Source organism: Ictalurus furcatus, chromosome 12 (genome assembly GCF_023375685.1).
Source record: "Ictalurus furcatus strain D&B chromosome 12, Billie_1.0, whole genome shotgun sequence".
NCBI lineage: Eukaryota > Metazoa > Chordata > Actinopteri > Siluriformes > Ictaluridae > Ictalurus > Ictalurus furcatus.
This window is the reverse complement of record NC_071266.1, coordinates 10720438-10737410: the sequence shown is the minus strand read 5'-3', so window position 1 is coordinate 10737410 and position 16973 is coordinate 10720438. Positions and strand designations below refer to the sequence as shown.

At 40.1% G+C, this 16973-nt stretch overlaps 2 protein-coding genes across 4 annotated transcripts; one reads left to right on the top strand and one right to left on the bottom strand.

Annotated features, from left to right (window-relative positions):
• The first annotated feature begins 1891 nt into the window (after nucleotides 1-1891).
• fam171b (family with sequence similarity 171 member B) lies at nucleotides 1892-9731 on the top strand. The gene is made up of 8 exons (XM_053638087.1): nucleotides 1892-2036; nucleotides 5225-5494; nucleotides 6235-6327; nucleotides 6875-7033; nucleotides 7522-7698; nucleotides 7851-7967; nucleotides 8147-8270; nucleotides 8400-9731. Exons 1-8 carry the CDS (start codon nucleotides 1892-1894, stop codon nucleotides 9649-9651), a joined length of 2337 nt encoding a protein of 778 aa, XP_053494062.1. The 3' UTR covers nucleotides 9652-9731.
• zswim2 (zinc finger, SWIM-type containing 2) lies at nucleotides 9732-16365 on the bottom strand. 3 transcript variants are annotated; one of them, XR_008387253.1, is made up of 11 exons: nucleotides 15773-16363; nucleotides 15591-15667; nucleotides 14863-14903; nucleotides 14549-14762; nucleotides 14241-14379; nucleotides 13983-14095; nucleotides 12229-12313; nucleotides 12056-12129; nucleotides 11801-11972; nucleotides 10803-11645; nucleotides 9732-9858 (listed from the first exon to the last, which is right to left on the bottom strand). XR_008387253.1 is itself a non-coding variant. In XM_053637956.1 (11 exons), exons 1-11 carry the CDS (start codon nucleotides 15920-15922, stop codon nucleotides 11222-11224), a joined length of 1395 nt encoding a protein of 464 aa, XP_053493931.1. In that variant the 5' UTR covers nucleotides 15923-16365; the 3' UTR covers nucleotides 11081-11221. The 3 variants fall into 3 exon arrangements, 2 of the variants coding, with proteins under 2 accessions (XP_053493930.1, XP_053493931.1); XM_053637956.1 differs by lacking the exon at nucleotides 9732-9858 and having other exon boundaries at nucleotides 11081-11378; nucleotides 11473-11645; nucleotides 15773-16365; XM_053637955.1 differs by lacking the exon at nucleotides 9732-9858 and having other exon boundaries at nucleotides 10657-11645.
• Nucleotides 16366-16973: the final 608 nt, after the last annotated feature.

The following is a 16973-nucleotide window of genomic DNA, read 5'->3' as shown; positions in this document are numbered from 1 at the left end:
ATATACCTCCAAAAGTCTGTGGACACTTGACAATCCCACCCATATGCGCTTGTTGGATGTCCCAGTTCAGATTTATTCCCCCTTTGTTGATATAAGCTCCACTATTCTGGGAAGGTTTTCCACTAGATTTTGGAGCATGGTTGTGAGGATATGTTCATTCAGCTACAAGAGCATTAGTGAGGTTGAGATCAGGTGCTGATGTTTGGTGAGGAGGTTCCAGTTCATTCCAAATGTGTTCAATGGGGTTGAGGTCAGGGTTCTGTGCAGGACACTCGAGCTCTTCCCCGTTCTTCCAACCTTAACCCACCATGTCATGGAGCTCGCTTTGTACACCGGGTCATGCTGGAACAAGTTTGGGGCCTCCTGGTTCCAGTGAAGGTAAATTTGAATGCTACAGCACAGACATTCTATACAATCATGTGCTTCCAATGCTGTGGCAACATTTTGAGGAAGATCCACATATGGGTGTGATGGGTCTCGACAAACTTTGTTATACAGTGTAGTTCAAACTGGAGAGTAGTAGTTAGTGTTGCCAGATTTGAGTTAAGTGAATTATAGTTGGGAAAACCTTAAATCCTAATGCATTTTTAGTACTAGGTCAACTGTTTGAAAACTACACAATATGGACCAAAGACAAATATTTTGTCCCAACAGTTCTCACAATTCCTGCATACATTAAATGAAAAAAGGTTGTACGGAACACCCTGAAGTAGTGGTTCTCAAAGTGGGGCCTGTGATTTTCATTACATATCCTGTTTTACTTCTTACCTGAATTATATTAGTTTAATCCAAACCTCAACAACAGAAATGGTAGGCCTATAAACCTGTAAATGTATTTTATGCTTAAAGTGATCCCTGGCTGCAAAAAAAAAAAAAGTAGAGAACACCTGCTCTAAATGACCAGTTTTCCCTCAAAGATTTTATGTAAACCCAACATCAAAGGAATCTTTTTTTGACTACGTTTACATGCACATCAAATTCAGTTTAAGATCCATATTTGTGTTGTAGCCATATTCTGAATACAATGTTTATATACAGGAATCTGAATATTCCTGTATAAATGTTTGTGGTATGCTTGAGTTGCCATTCCTAAATACCTAGCCTACAGCTAAGCGTCTGTTAGCAACCACAATTCCTTGCAGATTGCGCGTGTGTGTATATCTCCTTTCCGTGGATTTTCTGAATAAGGTGTTTACATCCGATCAAAACAGGTGTATTCCAGGGGTGGGTCAGACTATTGTCTTAATCTGAACTGGGTAATCAGATTGCGGAGTTTATATGACTCAATACTAATTATGTTTCCAAATTCTGATTAATATCAGTATATTGATGTGCATGTAAACGTAGTACTTGAGGAACCTTTGTTTTTAAGAGTACAGAGTTCACTCGAGGTCCACCACCAGCAAAGTTGTGCATTTTAAAAATGTTCACACCTTCACTCAGTTTCAGTAATCATTCTGTTGTGGATCAGGGGTCTGTTTCAGTGTGAGGTGGGAATACACCCTGGATGGGAGGCCAGTCTTTCCCAGGGTGTTTTGACTTTAGACATCAAATGTATAGCAGTGAAATTCTTTTAAAAAGTGCCTATTCATAGCTGTGGATATCAAATGTTTATAGCGATGAGGTAAGCTTGGCGGCATTATAAATCAATCTGGCAACCCCTGACTCGCCGCATGATTGGCCAGCAGATGGCGCGATGACGTAACGGTGGACCACAGTGACGCGTTGCATCTCCGCATCCTCCGTGCTTTGACCGTGATGTTCAACACCACGACGTGACCGGGGAGGGGGAGGGAGGAGAAAAGAAGGGACAAGAGGAAAAAATACAACAACAACATCAACAAGAGAAAGGAAACGTGGCGCTGGAGGAATCAGTGATGTCTCTCTCGCCATGCCGCATCCCGCCGCGTACCTGCTGCTGCTTCTGTCCGTCGCGCTCGCGCTCACCGAGGCCGCGGAGCTGAAAGGTCTCGAGCACAATGCGGAGACGCCTTCGCGCAAAGGACGTCGGGAGGAGACGGCGACCGCGCCTGCGGGTAACAATAACATCCTGTAATCACATCAGGACCGCGCACATCATCACGGCATGATGGCTTGTGTCTGTTTTTTTCCCTTTACTCATGCGTCCTCTCATCACCACTTCATCAAATACACATAAATGAATAAATGCAGATGAAGGAAAAGTGCAGGCTAGAATGATGAGATTTGATAAGGACTCTACGCAGAGACTGATGTGTTCACTGTAACATGACGGTTTCAGGCTTCATGTCTGCATCAGTATTTATGATGCACATTTACATCCACAGGCAGCCCAAACGAGCCCTGTATAATAGAGCCTATTTCACACAGTAGCTATATTTCTCTAGGACAGGCCAATTTATAGACTTCTTTAAAATAAACCTTTTATTATAACCAGCTCGGAAAAGAATAAAAGCCGGGTTTAAATTTGTCACAGATCACTGGTCTTAAGCCGACTTCACGATTTATGACATTCATCCCGATTTTTGTCGTCACGAATCGTAAAGGATAACGATAACTTTTGGTCGGGAGTTGAAATCGGTCATCTTGGAACATGACGTGGTCGGTGTTTAGTTTTAAGCCGGGTGCACACTGTGCGATTTTTAACAGTCCTTTGTGACTGTTGCTTGTCAGACTGTACGAACTTGATCCCTACTGTAAGCCATGTCACACTGTACGATCTCAGTTGTCATTAATGTACGACAGCCAAGACGTGAAAAAAAAAACGTGAAAAAACGACTCACGCAAGAAGACTGTACGGAGTAGGAGAAGCTACAGGACTGTGCCTCAAATCTTCTGACACTGCCAGAATTTAATGGGAGGAAAAATTGAATCATTAATCACATAAATCATTAAACATTAATCGGCTGTCGAGGAACACGTCAAACTAGCGATCACAAACTACAGATTTTGGCCTAGGATTATAGGAATCCTTTAGGATTCTCAAAATTTGTATCAGACAACCAAATCGTGGGCAAAATTGTACAGTGTGAACCCGGCATTAGTGCCGCTGCGACCATTCGACGACTAATTTAAAAAAAAAAATTGATTAAAATCTGTGATCTGTGATGTAAAATCCACCAATAGAAGGTCGGAGTGGGATGACACGAAACTCAAGGCACAGCTACAAATTAGGTAGTGGCGACAGCGAAATGTAAGCTAAACGAAACATGGGATTTAAAAGAAGAGTGGTTTGTTTAGTTAATGGCTCATCACAGTTATAACATGAGAAGATTAAAAAAAGGGACGTGGCAAGAAATAAAGGATGAATTATAGCTGTCGGTTGTGATAATCAGAAAGCAAACGCATAGAGTTTATTTACTGCTATGAAAACCTGAACGTATTTCATGCTTTCCAACTGAAGAGCTATAAACCTGTGCTGCACCCAGCATGGCAGAACGTAGTCGTTTCCTGTTTTCGTAGGTCTACGTTCTTCTTGACATGAAGAACACGTTATCGTACAGCGCGACAGGTAATACGCATAATGTGACTAATTTAGTGCCACTGCGACCAAAGACAGGTGATGACAGCGTTCTGTCAGCGTGAAAGGTTTTTGATTTGTTTTAAAGTTTTAAAATCTCAGTGCGAGTAGGATGATGCATCATCACTTCTGGGGGGTTTTGATTAGTACCCTACCAGCTGGGGGTCACCCTCACTGTGGTGGCCATCATGCGAAACTCGCAGGACAGCTACAAACTACGTAAACAAAACAAAACATACTGTGTGACAAAGTAATAGTCTTAAAGACTGCTGTAATCTCACAGTCTAAAAAGTTCATACTGTACAACAGTGTTTCAGTGTATATCACATTCGTTATATTGGTACACCGCTGTTGAATTCTCGATTCTGATTGGTCAGAATGTTTTGATTCATTTTCTCCAACAGCAGGTCTGACCGTTGTGCGGAACACTGTAGTAACAAATTAGACAGGGACTTATATGGTGGATGCTTCACATGAACATAGTTTAAAAAAAAATCTGTATTTATTGATATGAGGATAATTATTTTCTGTAAGCAGACGTTTATTTATCGTTGATGGAAGGAGTCTCCAGTGTCAGTGCTTTGTACGTTTTCAGGACAGAGTAGTTTACACTTTAAGAGAAAGTGAATGAATGTTTATAGCTGCTATAAAGTAAGTGATAACAGGAAAGCTCGCTTGTTTCGCAGATGAAAGGTAACTATAAACAGGTAAAAATATGATATATTTAGACACAAACCATGCTTTGTTTTTTAAATAACAAAACTTAACTTTAAGATGACTAATGACTACAGCGTACATGTGCATCTCAAAAAATTTGAATATCATGGAAAAGTACATTTCTTTCCATAATTTAATTAAAAAAGTGGAACTTTCATATATTCTAGATTCATTACACATAAATTGAAATATTTCAAGCCTTTTTTTGTTTTAATCTCAATGATTATGGCTTACAGTTCATGGAAATAAAAAATCCAGTATCTCAAAATATTAGAATAAAGAATTTATAATACAGAAATTAGTCAGATTTGGATTTGACATTTTCTAATCCGATCTACTACTGTTTTTTTTTTTTTTGTGCTGTTGCTGATGCAACTCTTTCGCATAGCTTAGACACAGAAGCTTGCAGAGAGTCAGGTGGTGTCTGTGAGGATGTTAGTATAGAATTGTAACAGGCTCATCTAAAAAAAACAAAAAACCTTGTATTATTATTTACTGAAAGTTGGCTTTAAGCATTCTTTTAAATGTCTTAATCTACAGCATTTTATTTCATGGGGAAAAGCACCATCCATACTCACTGTGCTCAGTTAACGGGTACGTTACTCCAAAATGAACGGAAGTAATATAATTCATGCACGGTTTGACTTGGCTGTGGCTTTCCGCTCTTCTTGCTCCTGTACAATGCACACAGTTGGCACTTTGATCTATTTTTAAGTGTGTCTGGCAGAGACGTGGGTCTCTTTCTCATTATTATTTCATGCCGATGAGAAGGTTAAAGCAGAATACAGGGCGCCATTAATAAACAACAGACACTGACAAATAGCCATGAAATACTCAAATGATTTAAAGTTTTGTATTTTGTTCTCTTTAATTAAACAATTTAGGGATGGATGAGACATAATGAGTAATTTGCAGAAACTGCATAGTTTCCAGACCAACCAAAGCTCATTGTCCGTAAAGTATGTACATCAGTCAAGCTCCAGTTTGCTTTAATTACGCCAAACTGAAAATGCCCCCTACCTCTGCTCTCTCCTCTAGAGCTGTTTTCGTCTCTGACGCTAAAGGTGTGGGTGAAGGACGCATCTAGTCAGCGGTACCTGAACGGCGCCGCAGTCCGGGTGTTTGTGAACGGGTCTCTGCTACAGTCTAGCCAAACTGAGGAGAATGGAGAGGTTCTTCTGACTGTACCCTACCAGCTGGGGGTCACCCTCACTCTGGTGGCCAGCATGGAGGCCTACGTGCCCACTCAGCTGCCCTGGAAAACCACTAAGATGCCCAGTGAGTCTGTTGCATGCATAAGGCATGCAACTCCAACTCCCACTTGGAGTTTCAGAAATTCTTATATCTCGAGCAAATGTTTGGCATATTATATTAAAATATGTGCCACGACAACAGCGCTGTTGAATTCTGGATTGCGATTGGTCAGAAGGTGTTGATTCATTTTCTATAACAGCAGCTCTGACAATAGTGCAGCTGAAAATCGCAGGTTTATTAAAGCGTTCGTTCTAATACAGTAGCGTTTCTATGTGTACTTGTGTAGTCGCTGATTTTTAAAAAGTGTTGTTGTTTAACAGTGAAAAATGAATAGCTGTTGATACGGTGAAGTTTCTTGTAGGGAGACATTTGTTTAATATTTATGGAAGGAGTCTTCAGTGTCAGTGCTTTGTAACAGTCAGAGGTAAAGCTTTAATTCAGAAATTTTCAGGACAGGGGAGTTCATGCTTTAAGAGAAAGTGAAGGAATGATGGCTTATGCAGTAGCTGCTGTAACATAAGTGATAACAGGAAAGCTAGCTTGTTTCGCAGATGGAATGCAACTATAAACAGGTTAAAAAGTATGACATGTTCTTTAATAAATAGAGGCTACATTTAGGTCTTATTCTTTATGTAAAAGCTACTTTTCTACCTGCAAAATAATGTCTTTACTGTATACACATACTGTACTAGCAGTAATATAATTTAGAACATAGTGGTGGTTTATGGACTGACCTGATACAATTTTTACATGTTGTCTCCCAGTATTTTCTGCTGTCACGATGTCCCTGGTCCCACAAACCCAAGGCAACATCTGGCTCTTTGAAGACACCGTGTTGATAACTCGAAAAACATCTGGTGAGCACACATGCCAAATCTGTGTATTTTGAGTCATCTAGTATAAAGAGATGTTTATACTAGATCTTGGAGTAGAGGTGTTTCTCTACTCCAAGTTCTTTCACAAAAAAACAAAACAAGAGATACATCATAAACTTGTAGCACATGCTATATTTTGACCATTTGTTAACCAAATGGTGGCCTAGTCAGTGCTCAAATTATTTAGGGTCATTACTTACAGTTAAATGTAAAAGTTTGTGACCTCATTGTTTTTGGGTGAAAAAAAGAAAAATGAAAAAGGAAAAGTCACAATTTATCTTCCAAAAATTGGAATTCTGAAACGTTCAAATGAAATGTGGGTGATCCTGCAAAAATACAACGATGCCAAAAATATAGCACAAAGGACAGAATAATGAGGGCTGGAAGATGGTTAACGATTAGAACTGTTTACAATATAGTTTTGCACTAGAATATTTTAAAAAATCTGTGAAGGAATATTTCTGAAACCTAGCACACTAAATATTTAGCTGTACGATATAACAGATTTACTGTGTTATTTCTCCTGCAGACGTGTCATCACAACCCATTGTCCAGTTCCCCAAGAGCCTTCTCTTGCTCCCGGAGAACGCCACCATCTCCACGGTGACCGCTTATCTGACAGTTCCAGCTCCTCCTCCAGAAAAAGACAGTCATTTCTGTACCATGGGAGTCTTCAACAACAAAGGAGGTATGGAGCGGTAGACCTGTAGGGCACTCATGAATAAATGTTAATGACCATGGAGACAGGAATCACTGATATTCTGAGATCCTTCAGGCCAGATGTTACTTACTGAACAAATATTTTATGACATTTTGAAGAGCTGGTCATCCATCAATTTGGAAAGTAAAATTTGGCAAACACTTCTGCTTAAATACTTGATCATGTACTCTGTGTTTAATGAATTAACTCATGGCCAGGGCAAGTCATTAATCATCTCTACAGCTATCTGTTGTACAAGCTCCATGTTTTATTGATTAATTGATTTAACAGTGTGTCGGGTCTGCTGATCTATGAATACTATACATTAACGTAAACATCTACATTACGCATAGCTCTGGTGCCGTGCTGTACCTCGGTTCAGCAATGTTGTGAGTGAAATAAGTTGCCGCCTTCTCTCTGGTTACGCCTCGCTACTCTTCCCTTGCATTCATAAATTACACTGCACCTTCCTGAAGTTTCAGGATACAGGAGCGTGAAATTGAGCCCCGTGGCAGTGCTGAGTACTCAACTGCTGTCCGATGAGAAAGAGATTGACATCAAAGGGCCAATTCAGCTCACCGTACCTTTACCGTACCACGCCCATCTCCGAGCCTCCGACTCCCTGCCTGCCTGGACCTTTGACATGACCACAGGTTGGTGAGGAGCAATCAGAGAAAATATATGTAGTACTATATTCTTTCATTGTCCTTGTATCCTGATACTTGCTATGTCCAAAGTTTTTGAACACAGTCCTAGGCTCACTGAGGCTAAGAAGTATTTCTGATTGAACATTCTTTTGATCCAGGTATGTGGGTGAACAAGGGTATCGGCTCTGTCAGGATGGAGAGAAATGGTCTGGTCTGGACCTATGTGGCTCCTCACCTTGGCAACTGGATCGCAGCACCATCCCCAACGTCTAATGGTATGAAGATTTTTATGTATTCCCAGATGACACACAAACTTCAACACAATGTGTGCAATTTATGATTCAATCTAGTAACAACTGACTTGTTTGCCGATCTGGAAGACATTGCCATAATGCTGTTTTTCTAATAATCTGCTCTAGCCCATGTAACCAGATTTCTGTTTGTGAAAATCTAGGTTACGGGGGACATGCATCTTCGATGGATTTCATCTCATACCATACATACCTTCTTGTGGGCATCTTGGGTGGGACTCTTGTAATCATCATTGGATTTTTATCTGTGATTTTATGTCACTGCAGGTAAGAGGTCTTAATAATCTCATTATTTGGGCTAGCACTCAACTTTTGATCTTAAATCTGGATATCTGGACTAACGGTAAAGGACTCTCCAAATGATATGAGGTTTTTTTTTTTTCATTTGCTTTACAGAGAATTGAGCCATGAGACTGAAAGAAAAAGATGGAACTCCACCAGACTGTCAATCATCAAGAAAGACCAGACCACATCTACTAGCTCAGATGAAGTCCATGAGCCCTTGTACAATAATGGAGACCATAACGGAGATAGGTCTTACTCAATGGCCACAAGAAGTGCAGGTGTGTCAGCGTCCCCTCGACATCAAGCCAACTATAACATCTATGTCGATAATGTCTGCCGACCAGCAGGGAACCTGTACGAGAACATTGGATCTGCAGGCCTAGAGAACCTCAGAGTTACCGTACCAAACTTGTACGTAAACAGCGATGAAGTAGCAAAGCTTAGAGAGTTGTCCGAACAAAGCGCCTCGCGGCAAGCTCCTGGGGATAATTCAGCATATCGAGACAAGCTGTTCCACATCTACAACCAGCCTATGGCCATCGTCCAAGCTCCAGAGCATTTCCCTGCCCAGGGACAGGCTGAGTCCACTGGAAGCCGATGCGCCACCTTTCCCCGAAACGGCATGGAGCACGGAGCACAGACTGAGCGAAACTTGAAAGACAGTTTCACCCAGACACTGCCAAAAGTCCCACAACAAGACAACAATGTGCAGCCCGTTCTAGAAGGCCCACAGACCTCCAATGCCAACCTAGGAATTTGGGGCCGCTATAGTCACTTGCTCGAGTCTGTCTCTGTCCCGGGGACCCTGAACGAGGCAGCTGGAATGGGTCCTTTCCATGGTGAGCTACAGGGAATCTCTGAGCAGACCCTGCTGGAGCTTTCCAAGGTCAAGCCTTCTCCTCTGCCTCCTCGGGCATGGTTTGTGTCTTTGGATGGTAAACCAGCAGCCCAAGTACGCCACTCTGTAATCGAACTCCAAGGCAGGCATCGGCCAGGCAGCAGCAACGACACCAGCCTGGACTCTGGGGTGGACATGAATGAGCTCCAGCAGTTAGTACGAAAGAATGAGCAGGAAGGACCCTCGATCACCAACATGCCCAAAGTAGCAAGGGGCCGTGGCCACGAGGAACAGGACTTGAGTAGTAGTGAAATCGGAAGTCCTGAAGATACATCTTTGAGGAACACACTGGAAGGCAGCAGTGCAGCTATCCCAAATATCCCAGAGGATCAAGATGCTGGTGATACATCCAGCGAGTCCAGATCCACCCCACCACCCAGAAGACTGCGCAAGGTACGGGACAAAAGGCCTGATAAGAAAATGACTCGACATGTGAGGGAGGAAAGAACGCAAACAAAACGTTAGATTAAGCTACTGTGTGTGCTGAGCTTTGGTGTCTGCCAAATATTTCTGGATTTCATCAACCTGCCTTATTGTACTGTTATCGGGAGAGATGCCACACAGAGATGACCTGTCTTAACCATTGGAGCGTAGCTTTCTTAAAGTGAATTTCTGTGGTGTTTGCAAGTTTTCATCCAGCTATTGGCCATTCATGACACCAATCCATTGTTCCTACACAACAGCTTCACATTTCACTACTATACAAGTCAATGTCGTGTTTGTACAAAGTCTTATGTTTACAAGAGTGCATTGCAATACCATGTATTGAGTTCCATTTTTTTTCACTGTGAGCACAATGCCTGTACCTACAAAGCTATTTTTAAACTGATAATGAGTCTGAATACTCAAGGGGATGTTTGGAACAGGATGATAGTTTGGCTGAGGTCACTTCCTTTTTATTGTAAATTCAGGTGTAGATATATGTGAAGTAAGCAAGAACTGCCACCAGAGTGCCAAAAGTAGTGATAAAAGTGAAATCCTGTAAAAATTTGACATCTGGAATTCCAAGATATGAGAAATGTTGTGAAACAACGAGGAATGTCAAGTATATAACCTATAAATGAAAGTTTATTCTGGCATTCAGGAAAAAAAAAAAAGAACTATTCTGATTTAAAAAGGCCTTTAAGGACATTTATTTGTCTTGCACTTAAAAGTTGTTTAAATTTCTCATATTTGCATGCTGGTTTTTTTTTTTTACATTAGAGAATGTAGCAACAAACATCAGGATTTTGCCTCAGGTCTTGTTTTACCAAGGCTTTAGCCCTGAATACATCAACGCTGTATTATTTAACAACTACAGATCCAGCAAACCATGATGTTTTGTGCATAAATGTTTCGGTGGACTATATAATTTTATGACTGACTAACAGGCTTTTTTTTTTTTTTTTTTTAAACTTTTTTATTGATGACTAGAAACAAACAAAAGATAGGTTGTTGCCAAGTAGCAGAGGCAAATGAACTGGGGTTTGGTGGAACTGGGGTTTGGTGGACAAACTGATTTCAACATTATGCTGATAAAAATAGTGCTGCATGACTGAAAATTATTCTTTTTCTTTGTAGATAGTATCAAGTCAATTTTCATATTGTACTGTGTATCATTTATGTAAATTACTTACCACTTAAATGGGGAAGTTCTCTCATTTCTTGAATGCTTTTGCTGACCAGTTTTTGTGCACATCAATAAAGGAACTAGCCAGTGTTAGATGTAATTGCTTTAGTGGTTTATTGCCTTTGCATTTCTTGATGTCTTAAAACCACGGGACTATCAAAATGTAAAGGGAAGGAACAACAAAAAAAAAAAACACACACTCTTAGTTCCTTTCATGTTTAGCACTGATAGGTATACTTGTTGGCTGTAAGTCAAGAATGCTTTGATCTCCGCTGCTCGACCATGTTCGTACACCCACACCATCACCCTCCAACCTCATTGGTCTCATCTGCCCATGAAGAGAGCTTGCCTTGCGTTGGGCTTTGTTGTCAAGCTTATTGAAACCCACAAACAAGCTCCGTTGGGTTCCCCTAGACAGTTCCATCCTCACAACTGCAGGAGACAAGGACAAGCTCGGACAGGATGTCTTTGCATGCATTCTCTTCCTAGAGGCCAAGACTGGAGCTTGTTCCAAAGACGAGCACCTCTGCATGGATCTGGATTCACAGAACTGTTTGCTGTCGATGCAGAGGGCCTGGGTGTTCTGGACCATGGGTTCGAGAGAAACGGGAGCTAGTGAGGCTGCTTTAGATATGTCAGATATTTCTTTCTTCTGCAAGCCAATACCAGGTACATACAACTCTGTGTTCTGCTGATCAGTAAGGTTGACCCGGGCACTACTAGTAGGGAGTGCTGTGCTAGTTGTCTTAATGTCATTACCACTCCATGTGAGAGGGTTGTAGATGACATGCCAGTCCACAGGGCAGCAGATGGACTGTCGTAACCATGTCTTGATACAGCCAGAATGAAACTGCAGTGCCAGGAAGAGAAAGGTTTGTTATAGACCCTATTCTTTTACCCAATCTTATCATTTTGATGTTCTCAGATGATTAATAAGTGCACCATTACACACTGCTATACGAACTTCACGGTATTCATAGATTTTTTTCCTTTCTGGAAAGTTACCTTGTGTCGACAGGGGAGAGTTTTAACCTGCTGGCCCACGTGGAAGCTCTGAAGGCAAAGGCGACACTGTACTCCATGTTCCAGTAGTCGGGAACGTTGGTGAACTTGTATTACTGGGAACATCCTCAAAACGTGCTCTGGAACCACATCTGACATTACAGCAGTTTCACTGCTGTAACACGAAAGGGGCAGTTTATGTTAAATATATTTAAGCAATTAGAATAATTGTTGATTAGGCGATATATCCCTACTTACTTAGTGTTCGTCTCTTGATTGACAGTTAAGCTTTTCTTGCTTTCCATCATTACTTGCCATGATTGATTTCTTTTCTGCAGAATCATATTAAGGCCAGTTAGAAAGCATGGCCATTTAACATGACAAAACCCCACATTTACAGGCCAAATGGATCGTGGAAAATAAAAACTCACCATTCTCACGGCAAAGCTGTGTTGAGGATGGCAGTTTCTCTTAAAGCAGTCCTCACACAGGTGGTAATAAGTGCACACACTGCACCTACAGCGTGAAGGCAGATTTAACTTAATTACGTGGAAGATTAAACAAGTAATGGAGCTTTTGTCTCCGGAATCTGTCTCGACTTTTTATAAAAGCTGACCAAACAATGGAGTCTGCATTCCCATCCATTTAGTCTCAACACTTACCTATCTAATTGTGATGGCTTTACCTAAAGAACCTGGACAGGTAAACAACTAGAAATGATTCTGAATGAGCTTCAATTGATTTTTTATGAAATGTTTAATGCTTTAAAGGAAAATAGGCTGAATTTACACCAGTGACACAAGGAATTCTTCTGTGATCACTACTTTTGTCCACCTACAGTGCATGATGTTCTTTGGGTAGATATTCTGTAAGCAAGGTCTTGATTATAATTCTAATTTCACTGACAACACCCAGATCAATGTTTATTCCAAGCTTTGTTGAAGTTGATTATTTTCCTTTAGCAGCATGTCCCACAGTATTTTAGAATACTGTACTTTCTATCCATTTAGTGTTACATTTAACGTTATGGAACAGCCATAAAACAGTTTAGTTACAGTTATCACTTACGGTATTGCAAAGAAAATTAATCAACACCTTCTGGCCAATCAGATTTGAGAGTTCAACAGTGCTGTGGTATAATTCTGATCAAAACCTGAAAACTTTAGAAATCCAGCTTTTTAAAATGTTCAGAAATCTGTTCAACTTCTGTCAAAGTTAATTATCATTAGTATTATAATTATTATTAGAGATGCACCGATACTAAATTTCAGCCGATACCGATAACCAGAGTAATTCAGAGTGATATCGGCCGATTCCGATAACTGATACCGATAGTTCTGCCTTTTATGCCTTCTTTTAAAGTAATAATAATTCATTCCACAATTCTGAAGGAAATGCTAATAAAAACTTTATTCTCTCCATTTCATCAAGTTGTTTCACATTAACTGGTCTCATAAACAGAAAACACATTACTCTAATTAACATTAACACATGAACTAAATTCTGAAGATGAAAGTAAGATTTCTTAACTTATTGAATGTTATTAATTCATATTAACGTTGACTGAAATCTAAAAAAAACTCCTGGTAGTCTCACATTCAGTCACCACAAACAAATGCATTTCTACTTCATCATTAACATCAAACTGGTAATATATAATATCAACTTTTTTATATATTAACATTAACTGGATATGAAATATACTACTCTACAAATATATTTTTCTGTGCAATATATACTTTTTTGTCAACTCATCTTCATTTAAATCTTTCAACGGTGTACTGGTGCTTTAATTCAGCGCGAGCAGCTCGGCAAAAAAAAAATTAGACTCAACGCTGAAACTGCTGCAGCTTCTGGTGTAACATTTTCGCAGTGCAGACTGTAGTTTTGTCATCATTCCACACAAAAGACATCTTCTTTACACACAGCACGAAACTGATGTTTTCCCACCCTCTTTTGATTGACAGGATATAATCGGCCCTGATCATCGGATGTTTTTAAACTATCAGCCAATTGCGTGAAAAATTGCCTTTATCAGCTGATACCAATTATTGGTCGATACATCGGTGCATCTCTAATTATTATCATTAGTATTATCATTAGTATCATAATTATTTTTTTTATAAAAATTAGTGGATATCATCAAAAACGACTAACTTGCTTATTAACGGAAGATTTCACCTACTTAAAACATTTTCCAACAACAGGACAGATTCTGCAGTTGTTGCATGGGATCCCCAGGTGTTTCTCCAAACGCTCTCTCTCTGAGGAGGTACACAGCTGACCTGCATTTTTCACCTGAATTTATACAAGCAGTCATATAGTATACACATACTGGGCTTTTACATTTACGAAGGCTTATGTACCTGCTAAAATAAGAATTCCAAGGTTTAAGTACTTGGGAAAATTCCATGTGCTACATGCTATTTCAAGCCTGCCCTACCTGTTCCAGCAGCATCTTTAACATGCAAAAGTCCTCCCGGCACAGTGGACACTTCACCATGCCATCTGTCTTGGACCTGCCCTGATGGTCAGCCCACACTTTCATGCAGGAGATATGAATGTTGTTTCCGCATCCAAACCTTTACATTGACAAAACTGGCATAAGCAACTGCATAAGCCGTGGTGTGTGGCTGTAAAACGAGACCTTAGTATTACTTTTAATAATAATTTAGTAAGTCTACATGTTCCAGATTATGGCATTTTTGGGTTATTGGCAAATCGATACATCAACCAGGCCCTAATACGAACCTGCAATGCGCCACTGGAAGTCTTTTTCTAAGCAGTTCTTCTTGACAGATGGGACAGATATCGTCATCCCTAATGTCTTTCTTCCTGATCGTACCATCATCTTCCTCACTAGAGCAAAGCTGTGCAGGGGCTGATGGGGCGCTGATGTCTGTCCTGTACGGACGCTGTAACACCTCCAGGATCTGTCTCTCTACAAGACCTGGCTGGAAACAGTCTGGACAAGAGGAGACATAAGAGAATATCTGTGAGATCAGTGTGACTTAAAAAAAAATTTTTTAAATTAAAATGAAAAATACAGAACATGGACAACTCACATTCATGATCTCTTGGTAGCCTAAATTTGCGCATCAAAACCCTGCAATGATGAAATTAAGTGATGAGACACAATGGGTGCCAAAAATTAGATCTACACTATGGGCTGTAATCGGAGTTGAGTTCTGAGTTGAGTTAAATCATGACCGCTACCTTGACCTCACTGTGCGTATAATAAAAATGAAATGCAAAATAACAGGATGTGCTGGATCGAGTGCTATTTTATAACCTGCTCAATAATGCGAGTGGAAGTCATATTGTTTACAATGATTATTGTGATCGTTAAAACTAATACTAATCATACAGAAATACTTTTGCAGATATACAAGAATGTTATTAGCTGTTTATTTTCAATGCTCGCCATCTAATTTATACGATATCTTTTTTTTTATTTTAGTTTTCCATTTTTTAATTGTCTCATGCTTTAACGTTACATCACATTACATTTGACAGCAAGGAATAAATGTTTTCAGTCTGTGTTTTTTAGACACGATTTTTAACCTTGTTTTTAAAGGTGGTGGTCTAGATGCTCTTGAAAAGCGCCGTCTCGGACGCTTCTACTCAAGAAATATCTTGTCAATTGCAATATTTAATAATTTGAATGTAGAGCCCAGGAAAATCAACTCAAGCAGGTGCACAACTGCACTCTGAACACGAGTAACTTTCCCTGCATAAATGTTGACGAAACTTTTCGACAGTCCAGTGTGACGTTTTAAAACGTGTTACCTACCAGCAGATGTGTTTGCAGAGGTCCTTCTCTTTCTGGAAGGTTCCACAAGTGCACGTGTGAGGATCACCCAGGAACACCTGAAATGTTTTTTTTGTTTGTTAGTTTGTTTTTTTAACCCAGAAACTCTGTGAAACACCCGACAAATATAAACAGTTACCAGAAATGGTTTTAAAAAATCTCACTTTGTAGTTTTTTGGTTCTCTATCTTCTTTGAGAAGGAACCCTGTAGGCCCAAACTCTTTCAGGATGAAAATGGTGGTGTTGAGGGACTCATCTTGGTGCCAACTAACAGCATCGTTCGCTGCTTTTCTCCAAACTCTTTTTCGGAGCATTATTCCGTCTATCTACCTAATTAGCTAGTTTTTACCCAATACTTACAGATGAGCAAGTTTTCAGGTAGTTTTGCCAATAAAAGCTTCCCAACCTCTCCTGATAAAAATAAAGTCTGTACTCCGACGAGCTAAAACATATGTTGAAAATATACCACCTCGCTATAGCTACCGTTACCACAACGCCACTTTTACACCGAATCTCAAATTGACGCAATTTTAACACAAATAACTCTACATAGTCATCACAAGCCCGTTGTTTTACACACTATGTAGTGTTCTTCTGTGTAACCTATGGAACAATTTGGAATTCAGCCACTTCTGTTAGGTGTTTCTATAGCAACCGAAAACCAGGTTCTTATCTGTAAAGAGCCACAAGATGGCGACGGCGGACTTTGTCTAATATTGTGCTCTGTGTTGGGTGAAAGTCTGATTCTCAGGCAAAAAATACAAGACAGTTTCTTATATACTGCTTTATAGTACACCAAGTAACACATATTAAACACAAAACGCAACATTTCAGCATTTTAATCAAAATCAATGAGCTAACTGGTCTTATATTTGATCAGGTTGTAATGTTGAGACTGCCCCTGCTATAGATATTTGAAATGTGCTTGGTCTTAAAGGAAAAGTCCACTCTTAAACACATTAAACATGCTTCTATTGAAACATTTCTGATCTGTTTAGTGATTCTGGTGCTGATTTGCTGGTTGGTGTTGTATTTTCGATATTCCTGTGAGAAGTTAGTGGCTGTCTGCCATGCCAGCGTCACAAGAAGACATTGCTCTTGCTAGCACAGTTACAGTGGCGTTTAACAGACAAAAAAATTCAGTCAGGTATAACAGTCAGGTTTCATTGTTAGCCCCTAAGTAGAGCAGGTAGTCAGATACACCTTGTGGGAAATGAACTACATCTACAAAAATATGGAAAAGAAAAGTGTCGCTGCTGTCTAGGAAGAGGAAGGATCAGTTCCAATTCGGTTCCAGATAACTGAAGAACCATATTGTGTGTTCTGGCAACATCTGCTTTTTCACGCTGTTTCTGAATTGCAATG

What these genes read in the sequence shown, in the direction of transcription:
- fam171b (XM_053638087.1), top strand. Translation starts at nt 1,892, where the DNA reads ATGCCGCATCCCGCCGCGTACCTGCTGCTGCTTCTGTCCGTCGCGCTC. An exon ending in GATAACTCGAAAAACATCTG is followed by an intron (nt 6,328 to 6,874) that starts GTGAGCACACAT and finishes TTTCTCCTGCAG; the next exon opens with ACGTGTCATCACAACCCATT. An exon ending in AGTCTTCAACAACAAAGGAG is followed by an intron (nt 7,034 to 7,521) that starts GTATGGAGCGGT and finishes ACCTTCCTGAAG; the next exon opens with TTTCAGGATACAGGAGCGTG.
- zswim2 (XM_053637955.1), bottom strand. Translation starts at nt 15,922, where the DNA reads ATGCTCCGAAAAAGAGTTTGGAGAAAAGCAGCGAACGATGCTGTTAGT. An exon ending in ACAGCTTTGCCGTGAGAATG is followed by an intron (nt 12,130 to 12,228) that starts GTGAGTTTTTAT and finishes ATGATTCTGCAG; the next exon opens with AAAAGAAATCAATCATGGCA. An exon ending in AATCAAGAGACGAACACTAA is followed by an intron (nt 11,973 to 12,055) that starts GTAAGTAGGGAT and finishes TTCGTGTTACAG; the next exon opens with CAGTGAAACTGCTGTAATGT.